Genomic DNA, 27978 nt, shown 5'->3' with positions numbered 1-27978 from the left:
GTGTGCTCATCTACCAACGAAGGCAATAAAATAGAAATAAAAAACTTAACTTAACTTTACTGGTGGTAGGACCTCTTATGAGTCCGCGCGGGTAGGTACCACCGCCCCGCTTTTTTCTGCCGTGAAGCAGTAATGCGTTTCGGTTTGAAGGGTGGGGCAGCCGTTGTGACTATACCTTAGAACTTATCAAGGTGTGTGGCGCATTTACGTTGTAGATGTCTATGGGCTCCACTAACCACTTAGCACCAGGTGAGCTGTGAGCTCGTCCACACATCTAAGCAATAAAAAAAACCCTTAGTGAATTATTAAATTAAGTAAGTAAGTAAATAAAATTACAGCCATAAGGCATGATTAAGTACGCGTTAGCTATCAGTAAGTATACTCATTATTAAGCATAAATAAAACACCGAAAATCAAAGCATTATAATTTTATTTTCACTCAAAATGTAATTTAAACCATAAGTATATAAGTAATTGGTTGTCAAACTATTAGCTATAGTAAACTCCACCATCACTCCATATTTTAAACAACCTAAAATCCTGAGCAGAAATGGTGAAACAAATTCACGTAAGTTATACATTGGACTCGACGATACGACACTATATACAAAATTTAATATTATTATGTACGATAAAAAAAAAGGATAGAAAAATGTGATATATCCCAGGTCATGCCATAATATTATCTGTAATGTTGTAATCCTCTACACCAAAAATGTTCCCCAAAACAATTTTTTTTTTATCTAATATCTCTCATAAATTTGCTAAAATAATTCACAGCTGTCTAAAGCCCTAGGCGTTGAACCAAATTGAGTAGGTTATTGCTTAGAATAGCAAGTAAGCCACAAATTATAAAACCTAAAAACTCTATGGGAATCATTTATTCTGGAGATAAAAAATATCAAAACTTTAACTGGTCACTAAGAAAGCCTTTAGACAGTCCTTTGCACCAGTACATACATCTTGATACCGATGATGAACTAATTCACGTAAACGACCAAAGATAAAAAAAATGATTTTACTAAAAATAAAATTTATCAATCACATTAAAGTATACTTATAATAACAACACATTAGTCGTCCAGTTATCAAGAAAACTGTAAAAAGTATTCGACACTTCAGAAATAATAAAGCAAACGCGATACTTAAGAACAGAAGTAGTTCGCGAAAGCCGATGAAAAATTTTTACCAACCCCTACTAAGGAAATCAAATATATATATTTTTTAAGTTTTTTTAGTACTGAATCTAACTACAGCACTTAGCACTTAGTCTAACTACAATCCAAAGTCACAGATATTGTACTGTATATAATTTATCATGAAGAGTTTCCCTTGCGTTATGAACTTTTCTTTAATATTATCAGACATGCTGTTGACAAATTTCTGGAGCTCAGCTTCTGCTACAGAATCTGAAAGAATACATTTATTTATATTTTTTATTTCAAATCTACTTTTTTTGAAGTTATACTTCTTTAGGCGCGTTATGAAAAACTGATGAGAGTAACATTTTACGATGCGCGCGCACCGTGACACAAAATTAACAGAATGAAGTTGCCCACTAAATCGCTCATTACAATACGACCGACATAACTTGGCGAGTCTGAATATAGCCGCAGGGGAACTTTCGCGCATGTACACTCGTAAAAAAAAGTGTTATTAGCATTCATTTTTTAGTAATATAAATGACAAAATTATTATTTAATATAATTCATACTAAATATTATTAAATTATTAACGTTAAATATTTATTATTAATTATTTAATATTTAAAAAAAAGAAATAAATTAAATAAAAATAAAGTATAACTTCTTACGCGCGTACATAAGTAAGTAAACGCACCCTTTTTCACTTACATATTCGCTGGTAGCGAGCCTCAGGTACGCGCGGACGGGTAGGTGAGCTCACGGGTTCAACCTGAGAGAATTTGCTAACACTAGTCCTAGCAAGACTAATGCTTCGCAGAATCTACCACCAGATCGGAAACGCGACCCATTGAGAGGATCCGGCAAGAAACTCAGTGGGCTGTATCTATGGGTTAGTTCGCTCGTTGAACTCTTCGCCGTAATCGACGAGTTTGACGAGGACGGTGACTTTAAGGTCCTAAAAGCACCAAAAGTCCGACAAGACATATTTCGGGCGACGACGGCTTTGAGTTACCCCGTCGCGGTCGGATAGGACAAATGTAGAAAATTTTGTTTTCGTCTTAATTTAACCGACAGGAAATCTTTCCTTTGCTTATTTGCTGCCGCATCGAAATCGTGCATGCCAGTTTTTTTTTTTTTTTTTTTGGTGCACAACAAATTACTGTGATTACAGTACATATACATATTACCTAAATCGCAAAAGTAGTACCTAGATCTAATCTGGATTGTAATCTAAATAGTATGTGCACTCAGCAAATCCATATTAATGTGCATATCTTTGGCTATTGAAAACACAATTGAAATTACAAATATTGATAACTAGCCATTGTTAAATAGGACATCCTTCACACATTCGACAAATCCCCTGAGTCTAGGTTCAAACATATCAAGGTTACCGTGACATTTAGGCAAATCATTATACTGCCTGACCATTCTTACCATATGGTTTATAGTATGATATATAATAATAATTATTTTTTAAGAATTATAGTTTTAAGAATGGGACAACCGATCTACAATTATATTTACTTCATTGCTAATATGAATGGACAAGCTAACGGCCCATCTGCGCTTAAGTAGTTACCGAGGCCCATAGACATCAACCACGTGATCCACCACCCACCTTATGACAGCAGTTCTAAGAAACTGACCCATCCTTCAAACCGAAGCGCATTACTGCTTCGTGGCGAAAATAGGCAGGGTAGTAATCACAAGACCCTGTACCACCAGTTATTACGCAAATTATAAGTTTTGCGGGTTTGATTTATATTACCGTACTCGCCCGCTTCGCTGGCCATTTAAAATTGACATTATTATTCATTGTTATTATTATTAGGGAGTCCAACACTCGCATAAATCCTATAGCCTATCCATTAAGTACATGTATTTTCTACACGGATACCAAGTTTCAAGTCAATCGGATGCATGGTTCAGAAGTTATAATGGAACATCCGTTAAAACCACTGTAGATTTATATATTAGTATAGATTACCGACAACCTTGGATGAGTTCTGCCTTATCTCCCATGCATGTCTCGCAGCCACCCTGCTCTAAATGGGCACTGAACGGGCCGGGCTCTAGGTTTGGGGCTGTCCGAAGCCCACTTATATAGTATTAAGAATAGATTACCTAAGTTGGAAGTTAAACACGATCCCAATGTATACTCCGGGTTCGAATCTTCGATGTAACTAAATACTTCGACATTGTCCAAGTCTAAGTCACAGATGCTTGGAAAGACAGCTGTAAATGTTGCTGCTCCTGCAATGGAAACCAGAGGATCAGACGGACGAAAATAAAATTTTGTTTCGTTTTATAGTATATTATTATTTATTATACATAATTATAGCTAAAACTCAAAGCCACATACATACATGTATGTAAGTATTTTCTTTAACTCTAAGTAAAAACCTTTAAAAAATTTAATAGTATTTTTAATTCATAAAAGTTCATGAATGAAAAGTTAAATTCTCCTTAGAAAAATATCAGTACTGTGCGTTTTGTGAACACTAAATAATGATCGGTTTCATATGTACACGAATTCATAATGCAGGATGTTGTTTTTCTTAAAGAACCAGTTGAGTTTTGCTGCCGTTATGATTGCATGTATCGTAAGAAAGCTCTCTGCGCGTACTGTATAACTAAAGCCTTTTAGGCAAAAAAAAAACTCAATCTTTGCTAATCACATTCTATGCTTTAAATGTAAAGACAATTTGTGAATTCATACTGAATATGAACTTGGATAACGATATTTAACACTCCAGGGTAATCTCTACATGCGACATGAATCGGCCCCACAAAACACTTACATTCAAACTAAGCCTTGCTATTTATGTGCACGTAAACAGATAAAACAAGAAAGAATAATTTTCTTCGAAATTTAAAAAAAAAAAAGGAAAAGAAATCAATAATCTAATATACAAACAAAACAAAGATTTAGATTAGAAAGATTAGAAGAAGAAGAAACAAAGGAATAAAAAATAATTATGTAATTTAAAAGGGTTTAATCAACCACCTCTTCTAGTGTTCAGTGTCTAAAGTTCTTGAAAACGGTACAAAATGTATATCAAGAGATGAATTTTAGCATTACCGTAAACAGCTTCCACGTAGTCGCTTCTCTCAATCGGTTCTTTGCGCTTTCTGTTGTACTTGAATATCGTCAGGGGTGAATGAAATCTTAAGGAGCGAACTTCCATTGCGAGAACCACTTTTTCAGTGGCTCTGTTGATGCTAAAAATATTGTTACATAATTAGTGCTATACACATATTTACTATTACAAGGATACTTCGATAAAGCGGCACGACATGAGAATCCTCTCATCGTGGCCGCCGGAAACTACATAGCCGATCCTGCGGACCAAATGGTCAACAGTCGATGTCGCCCCAAACACGTCATTTCGGATCATCCCGATCCACTAACGGTGTTTTTAGGTACCACAAGCATCGGTCATCGTTCTCGTCGAATCCGTCGCTTGCGACGAAGGGCTCGGCGAGTAAATCAGCCCACAGACACAGCCCACTTAGTTTCTAAAATGAACGTAAATTGATCTGAACATGTTCGAGAAAGAATTGTTATCAACTTACCAGGAACATTGGCGATTAAGTCACTCACAAAAGATGGAAGTTGGTCACCTTCGAACCATTTGAAGGTGGAATGCAGACGTGGTCAAATGGATTTTAAATCCGTCAAAAATCAATACCTGCCCTGCCTGAGCGCTCGGCGCGTCGCCCTCATTGAGCTTAGTGAGTCCCCACCTCATGCATGGTAGGTATAGGGGTCTCAATGTACAAAAACTCAGGTCTGGTCAAATACATACAGGTATTCGCCCACGGGCTCTCAGGTTATAAAATATACTTACTAAAACTCAACAACGTTCCCATTAAGACCTGCGACGTTGACATTATAAAGTTCTCCGGTGATATTGGCATTTGCAGCATCCAATCTGTAGTGTTTGAAAAACAGTGGTTCAGGTACAGGACCATATGCTACTTCGCATTGAGCATTGCTACAGAAGAAATCACGTATGCAGTCTAAGTCGAAGTTCGGACAAGGTCTTTCGATATTATTTGGATCTGAAAGAATTAATAGAAAAATTATACTGATTTTAAAATTCGAAATGCTACTTCGTATTGAGTATTGCTACAGAAGAAATCACGTATGCAGTCTAAGTCGAAGTATGGACAAGGTATTTCGATATTATTTGGATCTGAAATAATTAATAGAAAAATTAAACTGGTTTTAAAATCTTTATTGCTTAAGAGGACGATTTTAAGCCCACCTGGTATTAAAGGGTTACCGGAGCTCACAGATGCCACTACGTGAATATATGTGGCGTCATTAATAAGCAGGGTTATGCTACCTACCCGTACTTCCTCACGAACCGCTCTTTTACTAGTAAATCTACAAGTAAGCCCTAGCTTATTACTTAATTTACTAGTAGAAAGAACAGAATATATGTGCTTGAAATTTCTCCAAACATACATACAGCAAAAGCACGCGTTGTATTGTGTTTAGAAGTTAGAAATGCATTATTTGCATTTCTAGGGGAAATTCGGTAATAAAGCGGTCTTATATTGGCTGTGTGTAGTTGATTTATTTGTTAAAATTTTCCTTATGTCAACAAAGCCATATATTATTTAAGGTTAAATGGTTGAGACAGCCGTTTCATTATAAGATCCAGATTTCGACCCCATGGCCAAGGTGGTCAAGGTGTTAAAAATCATCAAATTAGTTTTATATAATACTTTAACGCAAATTCAGGAATTAAAAGAAAACAATGTCCTTTTCCCATGAGCGATTAATCAAAGTCAACGTAAAAAACCTTTATTCACAGCTTTTATGTTTCAGATTTTACACAAAAAGATATGAACAATAATTTTTCTTTTTTACATTTGTTAAATGTAACCACCACCCTGCCTATGTCTGCCGTGAAGCAGTAATGCGTTTCGGTTTGAAGGGTGGGGCAGCCGTTGTAACTATACTTGAGACCTTAAAACTTATAACTCAAGGTGGGTGGCGCATTTACGTCGTAAATGTCTATGGGCTCCAGTAACCACTTTACACCAGGTGGGCTGTGAGCTCGTCCATCCATCTATACAATAAAAAAAATAAAAAAAGTTTTTTTTTTTACATTTGTTAAATAATATAAAGAAACAGATACAATGTTAACTGAGCATAATCTGATTACAACAAAAAAAAACATCAGAATACGTGCGGTGTACCCTTGTAGAGATTATAAGACGGCATAGACGCGCAAAACACGAAAATTGACAATTTGTTTCAAAATTTAATTATTACTAAGATCCAAATATTAAAAACTAAGGAAATGTGGCAAAGAATAGCGTTCACAATTATCTTCTTGGATAATTTTTCTTGTCTTATTTTAAATATCGTTAATTTACATACATACCGTCGGCGGGATCCAAGCAGTTACAACAATCATCTGCTGCTATTAAACCTAATACTGAGAGGATACACAAACACAACTCGAACTCCATCTTTACAACTAATCACCATCATCGACATCCCTCACATATAAATACATCAACAGTCGTCACAGTGTCAAAGCTATGTAAATAAAACTACTAATTGTTCAATACTTGTATTATTATAATTATATTGTCATAGCTAAAGGTGTAGCCACATTCAATATTTTTTTAATTGCTTCGTGTTATTTTTGCCTTCACAAAGAACTCACGGTTATTTTTCTTGAAGTGCTTGAAACTGATTTACCGGTATTGCGAATTGTGTGCCCGGACTTATATATGAGGCTATCAGCGCAAAAGTGACCTAAGCTTACCATAATTATTATGGAGCAATGAGGTTTAAGTTTTCATGAATTTGAGTAGGCAAAAAAATAATACGCGCTTACTATATAATGTTCATAAAGCTATCTGTTATCTATGGGTGAAACTAGGGATAGGTCGGTTTTGCATCCAAATTTGTTGTATTTTAAATAAATTGCAATACACAAAAGAATAATAAATTTTTATTTCAGAATTAAATTCCATATGAAGTGTTAGTAATACAAAATCTGTCTTAAAAAAAGCAGTTCATTTTATTTATTTAGGGCAATAGCGACTCCCTATCGCGGCCAGGAGGCTGTTCGGGCTGTCCCGGAGCCGGCACCACGCGAAGGCCACACGCTTACGAATGATCGCGTGAAAGCCATCTATGTGAGCCTCCGCGAACATCGTCGACGCGCTACAGTACCGAGACAGCCCCATCAGTGCCCTGAAGCCGTTGCTGTACGCGCAGGGCTCCAAACGCCTTTTGAGTGTACTCAGTCCTCAGACTGCAGGTGTAAAAGGACTGACAATATGCCCTAAATAGTGTGTGCTTGACTTCATCCTTACACCGTGCGAATCTGCGGGCGAGCATGTTAGCTCTCACAGCCAAAGTCGCTACGCTCCCTCTTAATGTCCAATTCATCAGACATGCTATCTCAATGCCCCAGGTACTTATATCCGGTTACCCTATTTAATGGGGTACCATATAACGCGATGGGAGGTAATATATAATCTTTGTTCCTAGATTTAAACATTAGGATTTCGCTTTTTTTACTTTGTACCTGAGGCCATGAGTCATAAGATATTTCTCACATATAGTGAGTAACTTTCCGAGCCCCCCTACTGATAGGCTCACTAACACCATATCGTCGGCGTAGCTGATGTTATTCTAAAATATATTATCTATGGAACAGCCGACTCCTTTCTTTGGTCTTTCTGTGGTCGTCGTGGCCTAACGGATAAGACGTCCGGTGCATTCGTGTTGAAGCGATGCACCGGTGTTCGAATCCCGTAGGCGGGTACCAATTTTTCAAATGAAATACGTACTCAACAAATGTTCACGATTGACTTCCACGGTGAAGGAATAACATCGTGTAATAAAAATCAAACCCGCAAAATTATAATTTGCGTAATTACTGGTGGTAGGACCTCTTGTGAGTCCGTGCGGGTGGGTACCACCACCCTGCCTATTTCTGCCGTGAAGCAGTAATGCGTTTCGGTTTGAAGGGTGGGGCAGCCGTCGTTACTATAAATGAGACCTTAGAACTTGTATCTCAAGGTGGGTGGCGCATTTACGTTGTGGATGTCTATGGGCTCCAGTTACCACTTAACACCAGGTGGGCTGTGAGCTCGTCCACCAATCTAAGCAATAAAAAAAAAAAAAAAAAAAACTCCGCTGCCACTGAGCTCACCGATCAGACTATTCATGTATAAGTTGAATAGTGCGGGGGAAAACAATAAATATGAAACATGATTATGAAAAAATGTGGACCAGGCCGCTTTTGCGCTGACGGCCTCGTATATCACCATCCTGTCTGGACCTAGAGCGAAGCAGTAATCCGTTCCACCTTGATTAGTGGTACAATCCTCAGTAAATGCAATTGAGATTTCAAGTTGTAGTTGTAGCGGGTTATCGCAGAACCCAAGATATATGACAGATGATTCTCGCTAACGACATTTTCAAGATAAGCTAGCATATATACAAGTTTTGAACATTATTATTCGAACCGACGGTCTGCCGGGAAAATTCACCCGCCTTGTGGAAGATCTTCTCTTTATCGTTAACTCTTAAGTAGTAGTTTAGCCGGGATATTCACCCGCCTTATGGAAGATCTTCTCTTTAACTTTTAAATACTAGTAACCGATACATATTTGTTCGAACCCTTAAATTATAGTACGATAGTTATTGTTTGTGACAATAAATGACATCGCATATTGTTCTAAACATGATTTAGAGGAAAATTAACTTTGAACAACTAAATAAATACTATAAGAAAAACAAGTGTATTAAATTTAAAAAAAAAAACAATGTACAATTACTGCAAGTAACGAGCAACGTTATTACAATAACAAATAGAATATATTATAAGCTTATTTCCATTAAAACAATCGATAGACTCGTTGAATGATAATAATTAATTGTTTGAATAGCAATCTATATATTAATACGTGAAGCAAAAACTTTATATCCCTTTTTACGAAAATTGCGCAGACGGAGGAGTATGAAATTTTCCACACCTATAGAGAATATAGAGAAGAAGTGCACAATGCTAATATATTTTTTTAAATAATGCATAAAAAATACATTAAATCAATAACGAAAACATTACACACACTACATACCATGTATTTGACGCACACAAGCATGCATACTTATTGTCAAACTTTTGTTCTTGACGTGTGTTGTCAAATTGAGAATAGAATATGGTTTGTCTTTGTTAATATTTTTATAATGTAGTCTTGGTGAAATTTGTGATTATAGAAGTACAAAATACAATCATAATAGTATACAAACTTACAATTCCAATTAATTATAGTCGAATTTCGACTAATGCGGGACCTCTAGTTAAAATAATAATGCTACCTGAAGGGTTGCGCTAGCAGACCATCAGGTATTTGTTTAATCAGCTTAAAGTTTTTCTAGAACTACAAACATGAGCCAAGAGAAAACTAACTCAAAACCAAGTCGCTTAAAAAATATACATAAATAGCGTCCGTTTTATTAATATCTTCGTGAAGGCTTTAAAAAAAAAGTTTTTATGTATCGGTTTTTTCTTGGCTTTGATCTATTGTTTGCTCTTACTGATTAAAAATAATATAAAAAAAACAAACATTCTAATTTAAAATTTCTGTGAATGTTTAATATTTCGAAAAAAATAATCAAATTCTTTGACGTCGATATAATTTCATTTTTTTTTTGTATATTTATTATTCGAACAAAAGGTAATTTGTCACTAAACTTAGATGCACAATTAAAAAAATTGCTATTTTTTACAATTGAATAGCTGAACTAACACACCGTAAAGAACGATATATATTGCCACCCTTTTCAATTATGTTCTTGTAGATTTCAAAGATACATATTCGTACAAGATAAATAGGTTGTGAGGGATCAAGAAATGCGATTGTATCGGTGTTCGAATCACGCAGGCAGGTACATTTTTTTGCTAAGAAAATACGTACTTAGTATAACGTAAGCTAATACCGACATACATTTATGCAATTATTATTTTCATTGTGCACTATTAATAAAAGACTAGACGATGACCGAGCTTTGCTCGGTATTTTTTTTATATTTTATAAGAAAAAGACACAGTTAATATAAATAAACAATTCATTTTCTTGGTCTAACCTTAAACCAAACACTCATTGGCTTCGGGTGGCTTAACAACGCCATCTGCTGAAATAGCTTAATAGTATTATTATTCACCAATAGATGTCGGGAAAAGTCAATCAATAAAGTTGAAAATTGAAAACACGATTAAAACAACATTTTCTGAAAATAATTCGTAGCTAGATCGATTTATCGCCCCCGAAATCCCCTGTTTACTAAGTTTTACGAAAATTGTTGGAGCTGTTTCCGAGATTCAGATTATATATTATATATTAATATACAAGAATTGCTCGTTTAAAGGTATAAGATAAATACTTAAATTTTGTATTGCTTAAACTTTGTGGTATATTGTTTGGTAGTAGGACGTCTTTCGAGTCCGCACGGGTAAGTAACTGTACCACCACCACCCTGCCTATTTCTGCCATGAAGCAGTAATGCGTTTCGGTTTGAAAACTGGGGCAGCTGTTGTATTGTAAAAATATTAGCTTAAAAAAAAACACGCTTTTATAGAAAATCAAACTCTCTTTCCTAGCTATTTATCCCACATGGTGGTGGGGTCAACTTTCCTTATTCCACTCCCTCCACTTCGCTCTGTTTTCGACATCCTCGTCAGCAATATTGCATTCCCTTTTGTCCTTCTAGTCTACTACTGCTAAACACTACACCTTTCCACCTTGTCTTGGGTCTTCCTCTAGGTTTCTAACCAAGGAGATCACAAGAAAATGAAAGTAAAAAATGGAACATAAATTTTAGTTTAAACACACCTTCATACATAGAAAATCTAACTAAAAAATAGAAAACAAATTTATTGTAAAAAAAACCGTGGGGCTCGTGGTGTCAATAGTTTTAAATATTTTATTGACAAATATGAGTTGAAGGACTGTCCTTTTGATAATTTATTATCTTAAAAAACACCGTAGCGTATAGCATATTAAAAAATGAGACTTTAGAGCTTATGTCTCAAGGTGGGTGGCGCAATTACGTTGTATAGCACCAGATGGACTTCAGATTGTTGTAGATAGTCACTTAACACCAGTTAAAAAAAGCATAACCTGCAAAAGTTGAATTAGATAATCCAATAAGTAGGCTGAGTATGAACTTGATTAAGAAGGTCCAATCATGATAAAAACAACATACTAATTTTAGAAGTATTAATCCAATTGTAACGAAACTTAGTATAGCTATTTTAATACTCCCGAGAGGTTTTCTGCCATAGTACCATCAATAGGCAGTAGGTATTGCGTGAGTATTTTCAGAAGTTGATGTTTTTCATTAGCGATAATCACAGTGAAGCTTACAGTAATAAATTCCATCCAAACATATATAAAGCTGAAGCTACGCCATCTAGTAGAATCGCAATGCAGGTATCATGTAAGTACTATAGCCGACAGATGGCGTTAGTTATAATTTCGGAACAGAACTGAAACTGAACTTTGAGATTAATGGGATTCGGACAAATCGGGAAGAGTTTAAAATTTAATTAATTAATTTAGTAAGAGCTCAATCTCTATTTTAACTTAATTTCAGCGAAGCTTCATAGTGATTTTTGGTCTAAGGGTATTAAAATAAATAAATATTTATTTCTGTCAGCCATAGATAGTGACCTTTTCTTGGTATTCGTAGATAGTCAAGTGAATGTTTTCAAGAGAGCGTGCTTTGGTACATGAAATATAATGAAACACAAGTATATTGTTTTTATTATTTATTGATTTATTATTTTAACGAATCAAGTATCGTCAACCTTTGTATTGTATTAATTTTTAACCGATACCTATTCGGATAATTAATGGCACACCATTAAAAAACAATAATAATATATTGAAATAAAAATGATTTTTTTTTATATATTGAAGTCGCAACAGGAACATATATCAATAAAACTCACAAGAAAATTAGAAATAACTATAGAACTTTTGGATGTCTGTTATAATATATCATTGGTGAAGTCAAGAACATTCTCTATTAATTAACAGATAATACTAGTCCAGATTGAATTGATCAGATATTGTGTACTACTACTAGAGATTGACTGCTACCGACTAGTTGGTGACACTGCGCCAACTCCGGCAAATAGCATTTTATATCATTCACCCAAAATTCAGTAGCTATTATAAAATTATTATTATTATTATTTTATTGCTTAGATGTGTGGACGAGCTCACAGCCCACCTGGTGTTAAGTGGTTACTGGAGCCCATAGACATCTACAACGTAAATGCGCCACCCACCTTGAGATATAAGTTCTAAGGTCTCAGTATAGTTACAACGGCTGCCCCACCCTTCAAACCGAAACGCATTACTGCTTCACGGCAGAAATAGACAGGGCGGTGGTACCTACCCGTGCGGACTCACAAGAGGTCCTACCACCAGTGTGGATTTATGTGAATTTAATTGATGTATTTTAATTAAATTCGGTTTTCATTATAATTGTTTTAGTAAAAAAACAGTGTGTTCTGAGATAACAGTTTATATTAAATAACCGTCCAAGGAAAATCAAAATATTTCAAAATACATGTAAATTAAACACGAATCCAACTTGAGAGCTGAAATAGTTGAAAAATTAAAACGCTGTTTTCAATATAATATTCGAAATAATTAGCATTTATTAATAAAAAATGTGGTACAGATAAAAGTATAAAATCTCATGTATGACTACATACATGACTAACAATGAAACTACAGATTAGAGATTAGACATTACAGGTAGTGACAGTAGATCTAAATAAACCTTCAACATTGTTCTTAATTTGAAGGCGACGTAATATAAAATCGAGACAAGGATTTTTGTATTTATACATCTGTGCAATAATATTATTCTACGAATGATTTTATGTATAATAAAAATTTCGATCCCAAACCGTACATCCCGAATTAACAACACAGATGGACATGGTCAAACTTGCTAGTCTCTTAGATATAATCTTAGATTAGATATAATCTATTACGTGTAATTTCATTTGACATTATTTCTTTTATCATATTTAATTTCAAAGCTATTTTGACGATGCTCCTATTATAAATGCTAATTCTAAATCGAATAAAAAGTATTTTATTTAACATCCAAAGTCACAAATGTTATATTGGATGTAACTGGTCATGAATATTTGTCCTTGTAAAGAAAACAATTCACGAAGATCATCCCGAAAGCTTGACATCAACTTTCGGAACTCATTTTGTGCTTCAGTGTCTGAAAAAAAAACCAGTCTTATAAAGCTTCAAACGATTTATAAATTTAATGTTTTGTAATGAAATCCTAAGATGATGAGTTTCTGCTACACTTCTTTTCTGTCTTTGATTTTAATGTAAAATTGTGGCAAAATTTAATCATACTTGTAATGCTCTATTATAAGTAAATACTTAAAGCTACGCCATCTAGTAGAATCGTTACCTGAACTAGGATCGATACAAGGCCCTAATTCAAATTCCGGGCTGGCGTTCTCGACGTATGAGTTAACATCAGCGCTGCTCAAGTCTAGATTGTGGAGCCTGTGAAACACGGCTGTAAAGGTTACCCTTCCTGAAACAGTTATTAAAATATAAGAACAAACAACAAAACTAAAGTGTTAAATAAATAGATAAAAACAGTCCAAATAGCGGCATTGATTTTGAAACAAATCATTTCGTTTATAACAGTAAAACATATGTTAAATGAGCTGTAGAGGGCAGATCATTATCAGAATCAGCCTACGGACGTCGACTACTTTTTTTTTTTTTTTTTTTTTTTTTTTTTTTTTTTTTTTTTTTTCCACAGGAGAAAGTCGCCGTATCCCCACCCGCGCCGCAGGTGGGGTATGTGGGAGTTGAACCCACTAAAAACTCCTGCCGCTCACAACCGGCGCCCTACCTCGGACCGGGCCGGAGCCCAATCGGGGCTATTGAAACGGCGGGACAGGGTTGACGCAGAGCACATTACATCCATCCCACCGTCCCACGGACGCCGGACCGGCGGCCGCCAGCGACACGACCACCGGTTCCCTCGTTCAGCGGGCCGAGAGCCCGCTTTGATGGCGCCGCGTTACACCTTCCCCCAGAGCGGTCGGGGGAACGCGGTCTACCATCACCCGGCTTCCTATTGCGGGTGAGCGTGCCAAGCACGCCACCCCACGTCTGGGTCTCTCCCCGCACAAAACGGGTGGGACCCCTAGCTCTTAGGGGGCCAGGTCACGGATACGACCCCGGTCCCGACCCCCTGCTCGGCGGCGGCGGGTTTCTGCGTAGTGAGGAGAGCTTTCCCTCACTCGCCCCGCCGCCTCCTTCTGCGAGATGGTGCACTCGCAGAAGTCGAGCATAGCCTTCCATGACTCATCGCTGCCAAGCATCGACGCCACGACGCCAGGCAGCGACAAGTCAGGTCCTATCTTTGCGACCAGGACACGGCGCTGCACCTCCCACGCGGGGCAGACAGCGAGCGTATGCTCCGCCGTGTCCAGGTCGTGTCCACAATGGTGACACCTCGTCGTCGGCTCAGCCCCTATCCGGCGCAGGTACTTCCCGAAGCATCCGTGCCCGGTCAGCACCTGCACCAGACGAAAGGTGAGACGTCCTTCGCCACGATTCACCCAGTCATCAAAGACCGGGTAAACCGCCTCGACGGTCCGTAGCCCCCACGTGGGGTTGGCCAATCGCCTCGACCACGACTCGAGCACGGACCGCCGAGAATGGGCCTTCCGCGCCCGCAGCTCACTTTCGGGGAGACGCGCCACGTCCCGAGCACGAAGCTCGCTGCGCCACCGATAGTCGGCAGCGAGCGACTCCGCCTCCAGCTCCCATGGCGGCGTCCCCGCCAAAACACACGCCGCCTCGAAGGAGACGGTGCGATACCCGCGGATGACCCTGATGGCAACGGTGCGCTGCGGCCAGCGCAGGAACCGAGCCATAGTGGCCCGGTTGCGCGGCTCAGCCCACACAGGTGCACCGTACAGGGCCATCGATCGCACCACCCCCGCGTAGAGGCGGCGCACAACCTGATCCGGTCCCCCAATATTCGGGAGCAGCCGGCTCAAAGAACCGGCCGTCCTCATCAATCGGGGGACCAGCTCCGCAAAGTGAGCACGAAAGGCCCACCGGCTGTCCAACACGAGGCCGAGGTACTTCAACTGCACCCCGACCCCTATCCGGACGCCTCCAACCACGATGTGGGTGTCAACTGGTGGCGCCCTCCGCGGCCCGTGAAACCACAGAGCCTCGGATTTACTGAGCGCCACGTCGAGACCCAGCCTCCTTATCCTTCCGACGACGAGGGCCACTCCCGCTGTGGCGAGACGGGCAGACTCCCTAAAATCATCCCCCCGGGCCACGACCAACGTGTCGTCCGCGTAACAAATAACGCGGAGGCCCGGGAGGAGGGCGCCCCTCAGCACCCAGTCGTACCCGATATTCCACAAGAGGGGGCCGAGAACCGACCCCTGTGGAACACCACGCACGACCGGAAAACGATGAAGGGTCCCACCGTACCCGGTACATACGACCGACCTGGCCCCCAAATAGGACCCAACCAGCCGGCGGAGGTAGAGGGGCACTCCATGCCTCTCCAGTGCCCCCCCTATCACGGTCCAGGGCAGAGTGTTAAATGCGTTGGCGATGTCAAGAGACACCGCCAGCGCCACCCCACCCCGAGAAACGGCCTCGTCCGAGAGGGACCGCACGCGAAGAATTGCATCCACGGTCGAACGGCCCTCCCGGAAGCCGTACTGCTCCGCCGACAGGTCAGGCCCCACCCCGACCAGGTGCCGAACGATGCGGGCAGCCAGAATACGTTCCAGCAATTTTCCCGCCTCGTCCAGCAGCACGATAGGACGATACCCGGCGGCTGTATCCACCGGGCGCCCCTCCTTCCTCAACAACACAAGTCTGCCCGTCCGCCAGAGCGACGGAAACCGTCCCGACTCCAAGCAGCCATTATATAGCTCAAGGAGCCGGTCCCCCAGGGCACCGAGGGCCAAGGCCAATACCCGGCCGTGGACTCCGTCCGGGCCGGGGGCCGTGTCTTTCGCAGTCATCTTGACAACGGCCACCCGGAGCTCTGCCTCGGTAATACGGGGCACCTCAGCAGGAGCTTGGCCGTCGACGGTGTCAGACGGACCGCCCATAGCGGGAGGGACAAAACCCTCCCGCTCCTGCGGGAACAACGCCGAAACGATGTCCCGCAGCTGCTGGGGCTGGAGACGCTCAGTCATAGAGGGGGCCCACGGGCGTAACTTGCCGCGTACCAATTTGTATGGGCTCCCCCACGGATCCGCTTCGAGCGCCTCCAAGAGTCTCTCCATGTTCTGCTCCTTGGCCCGCCTGATGGCCAGCCGCAGGGCGTCCTTCGCAGCGCGATATTCGCGGTGCAGCCGAGCTTCCTCCTCCGCGAACGCGACGGGCTCGTCGCGCCGCAGGCGGCGGCGACGGCGGTGTCTAGTGCACCGGCGGCTCGCCCGAATGGAGACCGCACGCAGTCTTGCAATTTCGGGCGACCACCAGGGCGACTGTCGCCGTCCAGAGTGCCGAGAGCCGACCCGGGGCATCGAGGCATCACATATGCGGTGCATCGCGCCCCGGAACCATTCGGCCTCGGTTTCCACATCGACAGGTTGTGGGCGCGTGGGCGCCCACGCCGCCACCATAGAGGCCTCCACCAGGAGCTCCCTGTTCAGGAGCTTCAGTGCCCACCTAGGGAATGACCGGGATGCACTCTGCGGGGGGTCAACCCCGCGGGCACCTGCAGCCGGCGTCGGCGCGGGGGCAGAAAGATCGTACCGGATATACCGGTGATCGGACAACGATTCCGCCCCCACCACCACTCTCCAGCCGAGGATGCGCCGCGCGACGGGCGAGCTCGCGAACGTCAAGTCCACGATAGACTCGCCCGTCCACCGTACGCAAGTCGCAATCGAGCCCCTATTAACGATACAGAGACCGACCGCGACCGCCCACTCCTCCAGCAGCCTACCACGAGCGACGGACGTCGACTACTGGACAAAGGTCGCCCCCAAAGTTCGCCATTATGGTCCTGCGAGGCCCGCATCTAGTGAACTCCCACAGTGAGTCTTACTCACGCAGCGCCTTCAAGTGTGCAGTCACGGCTCGATAAATCTTAGCCATATGTTATTATCTTCTTTTTCTTTCTTTTTTTATTGTTTCAATGAGTGAACGAGCTCACAGTTCACCTGGTGTTAAGTGGTTACTGAAGCCCATAGACATCTATAACGTAAATGCGCAACCCATCTTGAGATATAAGTTCTAAGGTCTCGGTATATTTACAACGGTTGCCCCAACCTTCAAACAGAAACGCATGACTGCTTCACGGCAGAAATAGGCGGGGTGGTGGTACCTCACCGTGCGAACTCACAAGAGCTCCTACCACCAGTAAAACAACACCAGTTTAACGAGAAATACAATTATACGTTCAGGGATGTCCTAGCACCTGAACTAATGCGCTGTCACTAGTGAAGACATGAGGGCTGCATCTCACCAGCCCTATTCAGTATAATAATATACCCCCTAATAAGGTGCTCTGAGATGCAAAGGGCGATGAAAAAAAAAAACCGTCGTTTTGAAAATTATTTAGCACGATCTGTAGAGGCGGAGATAAATTAGAATTTACCGTATTTAACTTCCAGATAGTCGCTTCTTTCAATTGGCTCCTTTGCCTTCCTGTTGTATTGGAAAAGTGCATCTTCTGTATATAATCTCAAGGACGGCGTTTCTATTGCAAGAACTAGCTTTTGAGTTTCTGTATTGATACTAAAAAAATGTTGTTCATTAAAATTTGAAAAAAAAAATTTTTTTTTTTTTTATTGCTTAGATGATTGGACGAGCTCACAGCCCACCTGGTGTTAAGTGGTTACTGGAGTCCATAGACATCCACAACGTAAATGCGCCATCTACCTTGAGATATAAGTTCTAAGGTCTCACGTATAGTTACAACGGCTGCCCCACCCTTCAAACCGAAACGCATTACTGCTTCACGGTAGAAATAGGCAGGGTGGTGGTACCCACCAGTGCGGACTCACAAGAGGTCCTACCACCAGTAATTACGCAAATTATAATTTTGCGGGTTTCATTTTTATTACACGATGTTATTCCTTCACCGTGGAAATCAATCGTGAACATTTGTTGGGTACGTATTTCATTAGAAAAATTGGTACCCGCCTGAGATTCGAACACCGGTGCATCGCTCAATACGAATGCACCGGACGTCTTATCCGTTAGGCCACGACGACTTCAGCTCGTGACTTTTTCTTTTCTTAAACATATATCGAGGGGTGAAAGGCTTAAGCGACATTTCACTTAATACGCGACCTTATCTTTGTAATTAAAGGTACATTTTATTTAATATTAACATCCACAGTTCGATATTTTTAATTGAACTCCTATTAAGCTTACTCCATTTAAATAGCTGGAAGTTTTTTTTGTTATGATTAGTTTCAAAATTTTAAACATTAAATTAAGTCTTTCCCCCTCGAAATATAGAGGATAACTTATACTTCATTTATTACTTATACCACACAGAATAATAACTGAGTATCTTAAATCAGGACATCTAATACGTTTGAAGAGAACTGTAAGAAACAAGTAAGAGCAGTGCTTCGCAGAATCTACCACCGGATCGGAATCGTGATAAACTGAGAAGATCCGGCGAGAAACTCAGTGGGCTGTGTCTGTGGGTTAGTTTAGTCACCGAGCCTTCGTCGCAAGCGACGGGTTCGACGAGAACGATGATCGGTAAAATCTTTATCTTCTTTCTTTCTGGGATGACATTGAAAATAAATGGATTTTTAATTATTAGTTGAATTATGGATGAATGAATGGTAAATTATATAATATTATAACTATGCACTGCACTAAAATTCGCATGTCAAATAATGACAAAGCATACACGCTGCTTTTAATTTATGTAATAACTCATTTTCACTATGCTTGGCGAATAAATGATTTCTTTCTTTCTTTCTTTCTTTCTTCCTTTCTTTCTTTATATACAGCACATTGCATTAAACTGATTTTTTAACGCGTTCCCAATCAATGCGTTCTGCTCTAAAAAAAAATTTCTTTCATCATTTCTTTATTTCTATAAATACATTATTATACTCGTAATTTTTTTTAAAGCCTGTAATAAAAATCACGTTCCATACAAAGTTTCTTTGACTTAATATTATACACACACTTACTAAAACTCAACAATTTTGCCATTGAGCCCTCCAACATTTACATCACTGAAGTCTAAAGTTACATTTGAATTCGGTATATCCACTTTGTAATGATCGTAATACAGCGGATCCGGCACTGGTCCGTAAACTATTTGACATTGAGAATTTTTCGAGAAGTATTCTCGTATGCAGTCCAAGCCGAAATTCGGACACGGCCTCACTATGTTATTGGGGTCTGAAAATATTGAAATAAGATTATAATTTAACTATCTAAAATCTAGTCACAAACATAACGCATTCGAAGCATAGTAATAAATAGTAATCAAAAGTTGTCGTGGCCTAAAGGATAAGACGACCGGTGCATTCGTATGTAGCGATGCAGCGATGTTCGAATCCCGCAGGCGGGTACCAATTTTTTTAATGAAATACGTTCTTAACAAATGATCACGATTGACTTGCACGGTGAAGGATTAACATCGTGTAATAAAAATAATATAACCCGCAAAATGATAATTTGCGTAATTACTGGTAGTAGGACGTCTTGTGAGTCCGCACGGATAGGTACAACCTCCCTACCTATTTCTGCCGTGAAGCAATAATGCATTTCGGTTTGAAGGGTGAGGCAGACGTTGTACTGTTAAAAGAGAGACCTTAAAACTCATTTTTCAAGGTGGGCGGCGAAATTTACGTTGTAGATGTCTATGGTCTCCGGTAACAACTTAACATCATATGGGCCGTGAGCTCGTCCATATGGGTGGATGGCTAAGCATTAAGAAAAAAGACTACATACAAGAAATCAGCCATAGTATTTTTTTGCTTTAGCGCAGTTCACGGACAAATTATTCTTAACTAATTACCTCTGCTTATAGAAAACATAAAAGCGAATACCTTCGCTGGCCTTGAAATATGGTGTAAAAGGTACCCTTAAAATAGGAAAGTACGAACTTTGTTGCGAATTTTAGCTCTAGGTATATCTTCTGTATCCCACCTTTATACCACATAACATTAACATTACATAGAGAAACGTTAGTTTTATTTTATTTTAAACTAGCTGACCCGGCAGACTTCGTAGTGCCTCAATCGATGAACAAAAGACCTAAGCTTTTATATAGAATAAACTTAAAACAAACAAAAGGAATCCGTCCGACGGGGGACACATCAAAGGGAAAACAAAATTCTTATTTTTATTTAAATCCGAGCATTTTCATATTTATCTACCTTTTAAACCTTCTCTGGACTTCCACAGATAATTTAAGACCAAAATTAACCAAATCGGTCCAGCCGTTCTCGAGTTTTAGCGAGACTAACGAACAACAATTCATTTTTTTATATATAGATAGATAGATAATCCATACAGCAGTCGAACCAATTTAATGATAATTCTTAAGAAAAAGCGTCATTCTCGATTAAAGTAATTATATTTGCATACCATCGGCTGGGTCCAGATCTTCGCAAAGTGCAGTCTTTGCTGCTATCAAATTCAGGAGCGATGAAAGAAACAGGCACAACTTATACTTCATTTTTGAGAAATACACGTTTTCTCGAAAAACTCTTTCATATAAATACTAAAGTTATTATTGATATAATGAAAAGAAAACAGTTGACATTCGTCAGTCACGTTCAAACATATTTATCGTGTTAAGGGCGAGTCGTATTTTTTTTTATTACGTACTTATTTCTGCGGAGAAGCAATCCGCCTTCATAGGCTTAACAATATAGTTAAAACTTGAAGCGCACATCCTCCACATGAACCTACGTCATTTTAGTCTGAGAAAATTTAAGGCATTTCAAGGGTCTCAAGACAAATTTACGTACACTTTCACGTTCATTAATCCATAATAATCGCTTCAGCACAATACCCGGCAAACTTCTTGAGCATTAGTTGACGTAGTGGGAGAAAGTTTGCGCATTGTACACTTAGGTGCAAAAAAATTATTTACTCTGCCTCATAATGTTGTTAAGCTGTTAAAAACAACGTAATGCATATTATTTTGTATTTATATATTTATTAAAACATCAACAAAAAATACAGGTTATAATTTAATTTATTTAATTGTAATAATTTAACTTTGGGGTAAAATATATATTTCTTACATTAAGTCAAAATTATAGTTGGTGCTAGGTCTTGGTTCAGCTGAAGCGGAGATGGTATTTGTCATTGTTTCTTCGTTATCATAATCTTGACCATCGTGATCATCATCATCGTTGTTTTCATCTTCCGATTCACTATTATCGTGATGAGTCGACGTAGGACTCAACAGAGTAAGCTCCGATAGCTTATCCGATATCTTCCTTCTTGCCTATATTTAATTATTTTGAAGATGTTCGATCTGTAGTAATCGAATGTTACTTCTTTCAATTAACAGCTTCTGATTGTTTTCTGTTTTTTTTCTTCATCTAAACCTCCTCCCTCTATCCTACGCTTTCATAATTCGTCGTAAACTTAGTTCCGAGCCATTAAAATTTATATCTTCTTTCAAATTTTTACGGAGACTCTACGGTAGAGGGTGTGCTTTTTGCTATGTGATAATTATGATTACATCTTTTTATTACACATTTGTCAAAACTATCGATTCCGGTGACATTCTTCTTCCCTGACCTTTTCTTACCCGGAGTATGAAATACGAGTCGCAAGTCAGTGAGTAAATCGGAGCCCTTAGTAGGTATCGTATCGTTAATAATGCGACTAACAGTAATAAATAAATACTCAGAAGCGTGCATCATTTTCGTCGCATGACTTTATTTATATAAATAATGAAGTGCCTTGTAGATAGGAGGGTAGTTTTAAAATAAAGCAGTCTGCTTCCTTCGATCAATATCCAAAAGTGGCTGAGTGCCATTCTTGTTGAGATACTCCATTGACGTCGACAGTGGATAGCATCAGTTGGACGACAAACTCGTCTGCAATTTAAAGTAAAAATACTCAGTCACTTGACAGCAGCACGAGTTATAGCAGTGCGTAATATGAGCCGCCCAAGTAGATACCATCCACCTTGTTTCTGTCACAAAGCAGTCATATTTTCCGCTTTGAAAAGTAGGGAATACTTTATAATACGTTCGAACCTATCACCGGGGCCATTTTTATTTGGTTAGGCGAAAATCGCCGAACTTCCGACTTCACTGGGGGAGGGGGAGGGGGGAAGGGGAGGGGGGAAGGGGGGGGGACTGGGGCGGTACTGTCGGAGTCGAACTAAAACCTCCTATCACTCAACAACCCACGTCCGAACCTCGCATGAGTCAGAACTCACGAAAAGGTAAAGGGGGGAGAGTGAAGTTTTAGTGCGGGGGACATCTCTCCCATCACCCATAAGTCCTTATGGGGCCATAAGTCTGCGCACGTGTACAAATCAACGAATAATATTACTAATATATTATGTGCTCATACTCATACACTTCTTATCTGAATAGTTTCCTGTCGTGACTGAAAAAAAAAGCAATTTAAATGGTTTAGTGCAAATAAAAATAAAATATTAAAAAATGTGCATGAAGACCATAACAATAATCGCAATGATGACATGACGTAGTTAGTTGCAATTACATTAATTGTCATACTGACGCAGTTGTTCTAAACGTGTTTTTGCATACTATCAGATTTGAACAACTGAATAAGCAGTGTGTAAAAACAATTCGCTCGCTTAATAAAAATAGCTATACCGAAACAAATTAAAAGAATTACACAATAAATAACTAAGTGGAATAATTACTATTTAACGACATTTGTTTAAATATTAAACTAATTACGCAAATGCTGACGTCCCTTAAAAAAAAAACTATAAACCTGATTACTAACGGATTAAAATTAAATTGTAATTCTATAAAATTCAGAAATAGTGAAATTTTTTAGGAGAGTTCAATCTTAAATTATAATTTTTTATTGCTTATTTTTATTACACGATGTTATTCGTTCACCGTGGTAGTCAATCGTGAACATTTGTTGAGTACGTATTTCATTAGAAAAATTGGTACCCGCCTGGGATTCGAACACCGGTGCGTCGCTTCAACACGAGTGCACCGGACGTCTTATTTTTTAGGCCACGACGACGTTTAATTTACTAGAACTTTTGTATTGATACGTAAGTATCTGAAGACAGCGTCCGTGCGCTTGGAGTAGGCATCACGACAAGATAACCCCTCTTATCGACCCAGACCCAGATCGCATCGCATCGCTCGCCACCGGAGTAGAATTCATCCATACTACCAGGACCTACTGCGTTCATCCACAATGTGCTTCCAGAGATCTTTCTTGCCACGTACCATTCAGCTTTGGAATGATCTCCCCCCCACGGTGTTTCTCGAGCGCTATGACATATCCTTCTTCAAACGAGGCTTGTGGAGAGTACTTAACGGTAGGCAGTGTATTTGCTCTGGCTGAAGTCCATGGGCGACGGTAACCACTCACCATCAGGTGGGCCGTATTCTCGTATGCCTACACGGACAAAAAATAAATAAATTAAACTCCGACCCAGGACAGGTGAGTAACCGCCATCACACCTTATTTTTTGTATCCTCTCGAGCCACTCTTGATCTTTTAGGCATTCCAAGAGTTCGACGTAGACAACCCACTATATCTCTCACAGAATCTTCTCAGTGTGCCACGATTCCAATCTGGTGAAAGATTCAGCGAAGCAATGCTCTTGCTAGGGCAAATGTTGGTAAATCCATTCTGACTAGATCTCCTGAGCTCACCCACCGGTCAAGCTGAAGCCAAAACAACCCTTCAAGGCTACTGGCTTATAAGTAGGCCAAAATAGGAGGAATTCAATGATCGCACGTACAAAAATTTATTTATTTATCGGGTTAGATAAATTAACGAAGTCGCGGCCCATCTAGTGAGTGATTACCAATAGATATAGCTCACAGACATCACAACATGATGGTACAATGCGATAGCTGCTGTCTAGCTTTTCAACACCAACGCATGATTGCACGACGGTAGAACTAGGCAGTGGTGCTTTCACGGGCGAGCTTATCATAAAAATACGACAAATAAAATTATATGGTGGTTTCACGTTTACTCAGGGGCTTACATGGGGGCTTACTATATGCCCAGCCACTAGTGTGGTACTAAGTCTACCGTTGCTATATTTCACAGCATATGTTATTTATGTAAGAGTTTTTACTCACTCAGTCGTATAATTTTTAATTGCCTAGATAGGTGGACGTTATCACGATATACCTGGTATTAAGTGGTTACCGGAGTCCATGGACATCTAAAACTTAAATGCTGGTACCTACCTTGACACATGAGTTCTAATTCTAATTCTAATTTTGCTGTAAAAATGGTGGTAATTTGAACACCGGTATAGACACATCGATGACGTATTTAGGGCGACGTCGGCTGCTTACCATTCGGTCCACAGGATCGGGTAGAAACTCTACAGCGGGTAATCTAATTGTGTGCAAATACTTTTGACAAATGTATCGTAATTGATAAATAAAAACAAACGCGCACGATATCTAATATATAAAATTCTCGTGTCACAATGTTCGTTCCCATACTCCTCCGAAACCGCTTGACCGATTCTCATGAAATTTTTTATGCATATTCAGTAAGCCTGAGAATCGGCTATTATCTATTTTTCATACCCCTAAGTGATTAGGGTTGTCCACCCCTAACATATTTTTTTTATTTGGACATTTTTTTTTTGTTATAATGAGGTATTATGTGGTTGAATGAGGTTTTGTTATTTTTATTATATATTCACTCATCGTTCACAGCACTACATACCTCTTTCACTCATTTACCACACCCTTACACACTTACAATAAGTTAGTTTTTTTTTCTACACTAGAAATTCCCTAGAAATCTTATATAAGGCAAAAAAATGTTTGCCGGGTCAGCTAGTAATAATATATTTCCTACCTATTTCTAGTAAATTCTAATGACGTGATGATTAAATATCGCACACGAAAGCCATTCAATAAAATACAAGAACTGATATTTACATCTACACCGCCACGACGACTTCAAAGTTTGATTGTTTTTCTTTGTTATAGAACCGTTCACGGAGGCGGGTGTCATTTGCGGTTTTTATTTCTTAGATGATTGGACGAGCTCGTGGCCCACCTAGTGTTAGTTCATTACCGGAGCCCATAGACATCTACAACGTAAATTCCACCTTGAGACATGAGTTCGAAGGTCTCACTTTTAACAGTACAACGGTTTTCAAACCCCACCTTTCAAACCGAAACGCATTACTGCTTCGCGGCAGAAATAGACAGGGTGGTGGTATCTACCAGTGCAGACTCACAAGAGGTCCTATCGCCTCCTAAAACGATATCATCTAAAAATGACTAGCATCGTTTTTTTTTTTGCATCGCCGCAATGTAATGCCGCAATGTATATTACATATATATTATTTATTTATTTTAATTTATAAATTCTACGTATAATGTATTTTATGTTATCTGCTCTTTTAATAAGCATATTTGGATTTTCCTTTAATTATTATTCAACTAATGCAACTAAGGGCAGCCGTTGAAACTATACTGAGACCTTAAAACTTATATCTCAACGTCGGCGGCGCATTTACGTTTTAGATGTCTATGGGCTTCAGTAACCACTTAACACGAGGTGGGCTGTGAGCTCGTCCACCAATCTAAGCAATAAAAAATAAATAAATAAAAACTATGCTATTTTCCGTTTCACCCTTGATAGAATGGTACAAAGTAACTTAAGCATTAAGTCTGCCGATCTACAATAACTTTCAGGAATTGTAATGTAATATATATGTAAGCTTTGTGTTGACGTTGACGTTGACAGAACCATTAATATTTGGGTATGTAGGTAGGTATCAGAAAAACATTCAACCATTTTTAATAAAACTCCTTGTGAATTAGCTTAATTATAAAAGTAAAAAGGACGATTCAAATTTGAATATAAGAACAGTAAAGCATGAACATTTAATTGTCGATTCTCTGTTTTAGGTTAGTACATAGTTATTTCATTAGTTGATATTTGTTAAGTAAAAGTTTAACTGTATTTAATAAATAAAACTCTGTTTTAGATGAATCACATAGTGTTTTGTTTTAAGAAGAAAGATAATAGATAATCTTATAAATCGACAATTCATATATCTACATGTAAGAAAAAAAAAAAAATTAACCGATACAATGGAGAAATTAAGATTTGAATTTATTATAAAAGCCAAACCGGATGATAATAAGACAAATATTTATGCCATAACCTCCATTACTGATACACAGAACCAAACTTTTCTCGTACCTAGAGAGTATCAATCAATGCATTTACACAAAGAAATATTAAAGCATGAAATATTTGACAAAATAAAAAAATCTCTACAGAAAAGACAGGTTTGGATAACATTAACCAAGGAAATGAAATCAATATATTTAGATGATGATAACTTACAATTTGATGGATTTTTACTTGAAAAATTAGAACAAAGTCATGAGTCATCATCAACAGAACCAACCCTATTAAAAAAAACAGAAAATAAGACAAGATTATTAGCAGAATTTTCAATAGAGAAGTTTTCAAGAAATACAACAAATGTTAAGCAATGGTTAAATACTTTTGAAAGTGAATGTGAACGTTTACAAATAGACACAGATTTACAAAAAGTAGAAATTCTAAGATTACTATTGGAAGATACTTGTAAAGATTGGTACGCCTCAATGATTATTAAACATACTATAGATTCAGATTGGTGTGTATGGAAGAAAAGTTTAAGTGATACATTTGCTGATAAAGGCTGGTCTCCAATCAGGTACGCTATGAATTTTAAATACATACAAGGATCAATTTTAGAATATGCAGTAAACTTTAATGAGGGTATAGATACAAACAAATTTAATATAGATACAGAATACTTAAATACTGATCAAAGAAAACAAATAAACATATTATTGGATAGTTACACGGATATTTTTGCTAAAAATAAATATGACACTGGAAAAGTGAAGAAATATGAAGCCTGTATAGATTTGCAAGTTGAAAAATACTGTTACAAAAGACCATACAGATGTTCAGTCCAAGACAAGATAGAAATAGAAAATCAAATCTCACAACTTTTAAAACATGAATTGATCGAGGAATCGTACAGTCCGTTTGCGGCACCTGTCACCTTAGCTTTTAAAAGGGATGAAGGAAAAAAAAGTAGGCTATGCATTGACTTCAGAGACTTGAATAAAATAATTATACCACAATCACAACCATTTCCTCTCATAGAAGACTTAATAACAAAAACAATAAATTGTAATTATTTTACAACTCTGGATATAAATTCAGCTTTTTGGTCTATCCCCTTAAGAATAACAGACCGATACAAAACTGGGTTTGTAACTCAAGAAGGTCATTACCAATGGACCTGTTTACCCTTTGGCCTAAAAATATCACCAGCCATATTTCAACGGATTTTGGGAAACATTATAAGAAAAAATGGGCTGACAGGATTTGCAGTGAATTTTATTGACGATATACTAATTTTTTCCAAGACGTTTGAAGAACATATCACACACCTAAAAAAATTACTAGAGGCTATTCGAGAAGAAGGTTTCAGGCTAAAATTAACAAAATGTAAGTTTGCAGGTAATTCTGTTCAGTATTTAGGTCATATATTACA

The 27978-nt window shown here is 38.9% G+C and overlaps 3 protein-coding genes across 5 annotated transcripts in view; 1 reads left to right on the top strand and 2 right to left on the bottom strand.

The window, feature by feature from the left end:
- The window catches only part of LOC114239707 (Carbonic anhydrase-related protein A), a 172589-nt gene that overhangs the window by 67342 nt on the left and 77269 nt on the right, over positions 1-27978 (top strand). The window lies entirely within an intron of this gene.
- LOC114239694 (uncharacterized) lies at positions 414-6664 on the bottom strand. The gene is made up of 5 exons (XM_028170012.2): positions 6551-6664; positions 5000-5213; positions 4231-4370; positions 3273-3401; positions 414-1409 (listed from the first exon to the last, which is right to left on the bottom strand). The coding sequence occupies exons 1-5, from the start codon at positions 6636-6638 to the stop codon at positions 1276-1278; spliced, it is 705 nt and encodes a 234-aa protein (XP_028025813.2). The 5' UTR covers positions 6639-6664; the 3' UTR covers positions 414-1275.
- On the bottom strand, positions 12834-20972 carry LOC114239913 (fibrohexamerin-like). The gene is made up of 5 exons (XM_089739391.1): positions 20823-20972; positions 19415-19628; positions 17851-17990; positions 13651-13779; positions 12834-13449 (listed from the first exon to the last, which is right to left on the bottom strand). Exons 1-5 carry the CDS (start codon positions 20911-20913, stop codon positions 13316-13318), a joined length of 708 nt encoding a protein of 235 aa, XP_089595517.1. The 5' UTR covers positions 20914-20972; the 3' UTR covers positions 12834-13315.

This window comes from Bombyx mandarina, chromosome A1, assembly GCF_030267445.1.
Source record: "Bombyx mandarina strain Sakado chromosome A1, ASM3026744v2".
In the NCBI taxonomy this organism is placed as follows: domain Eukaryota; kingdom Metazoa; phylum Arthropoda; class Insecta; order Lepidoptera; family Bombycidae; genus Bombyx; species Bombyx mandarina.
This window is presented reverse-complemented; position numbering and strand designations above follow the sequence as displayed.

Excerpts from the sequence above, each read along its gene's own strand:
- LOC114239913 (XM_089739391.1), bottom strand. The coding sequence starts at position 20,913 with ATGAAGTATAAGTTGTGCCTGTTTCTTTCATCGCTCCTGAATTTGATA. Across the intron at positions 17,991-19,414 it reads GGCAAAATTGTTGAGTTTTA|TATCAATACAGAAACTCAAA; the intron begins GTAAGTGTGTGT and ends ACATTTTTTTAG. Across the intron at positions 13,450-13,650 it reads TTGTATCGATCCTAGTTCAG|ACACTGAAGCACAAAATGAG; the intron begins GTAACGATTCTA and ends TTTTTTTTTCAG.
- LOC114239694 (XM_028170012.2), bottom strand. The coding sequence starts at position 6,638 with ATGGAGTTCGAGTTGTGTTTGTGTATCCTCTCAGTATTAGGTTTAATA. Across the intron at positions 5,214-6,550 it reads CTGCTTGGATCCCGCCGACG|ATCCAAATAATATCGAAAGA; the intron begins GTATGTATGTAA and ends TAATTCTTTCAG. Across the intron at positions 4,371-4,999 it reads GGGAACGTTGTTGAGTTTTA|CATCAACAGAGCCACTGAAA; the intron begins GTAAGTATATTT and ends CAATATTTTTAG.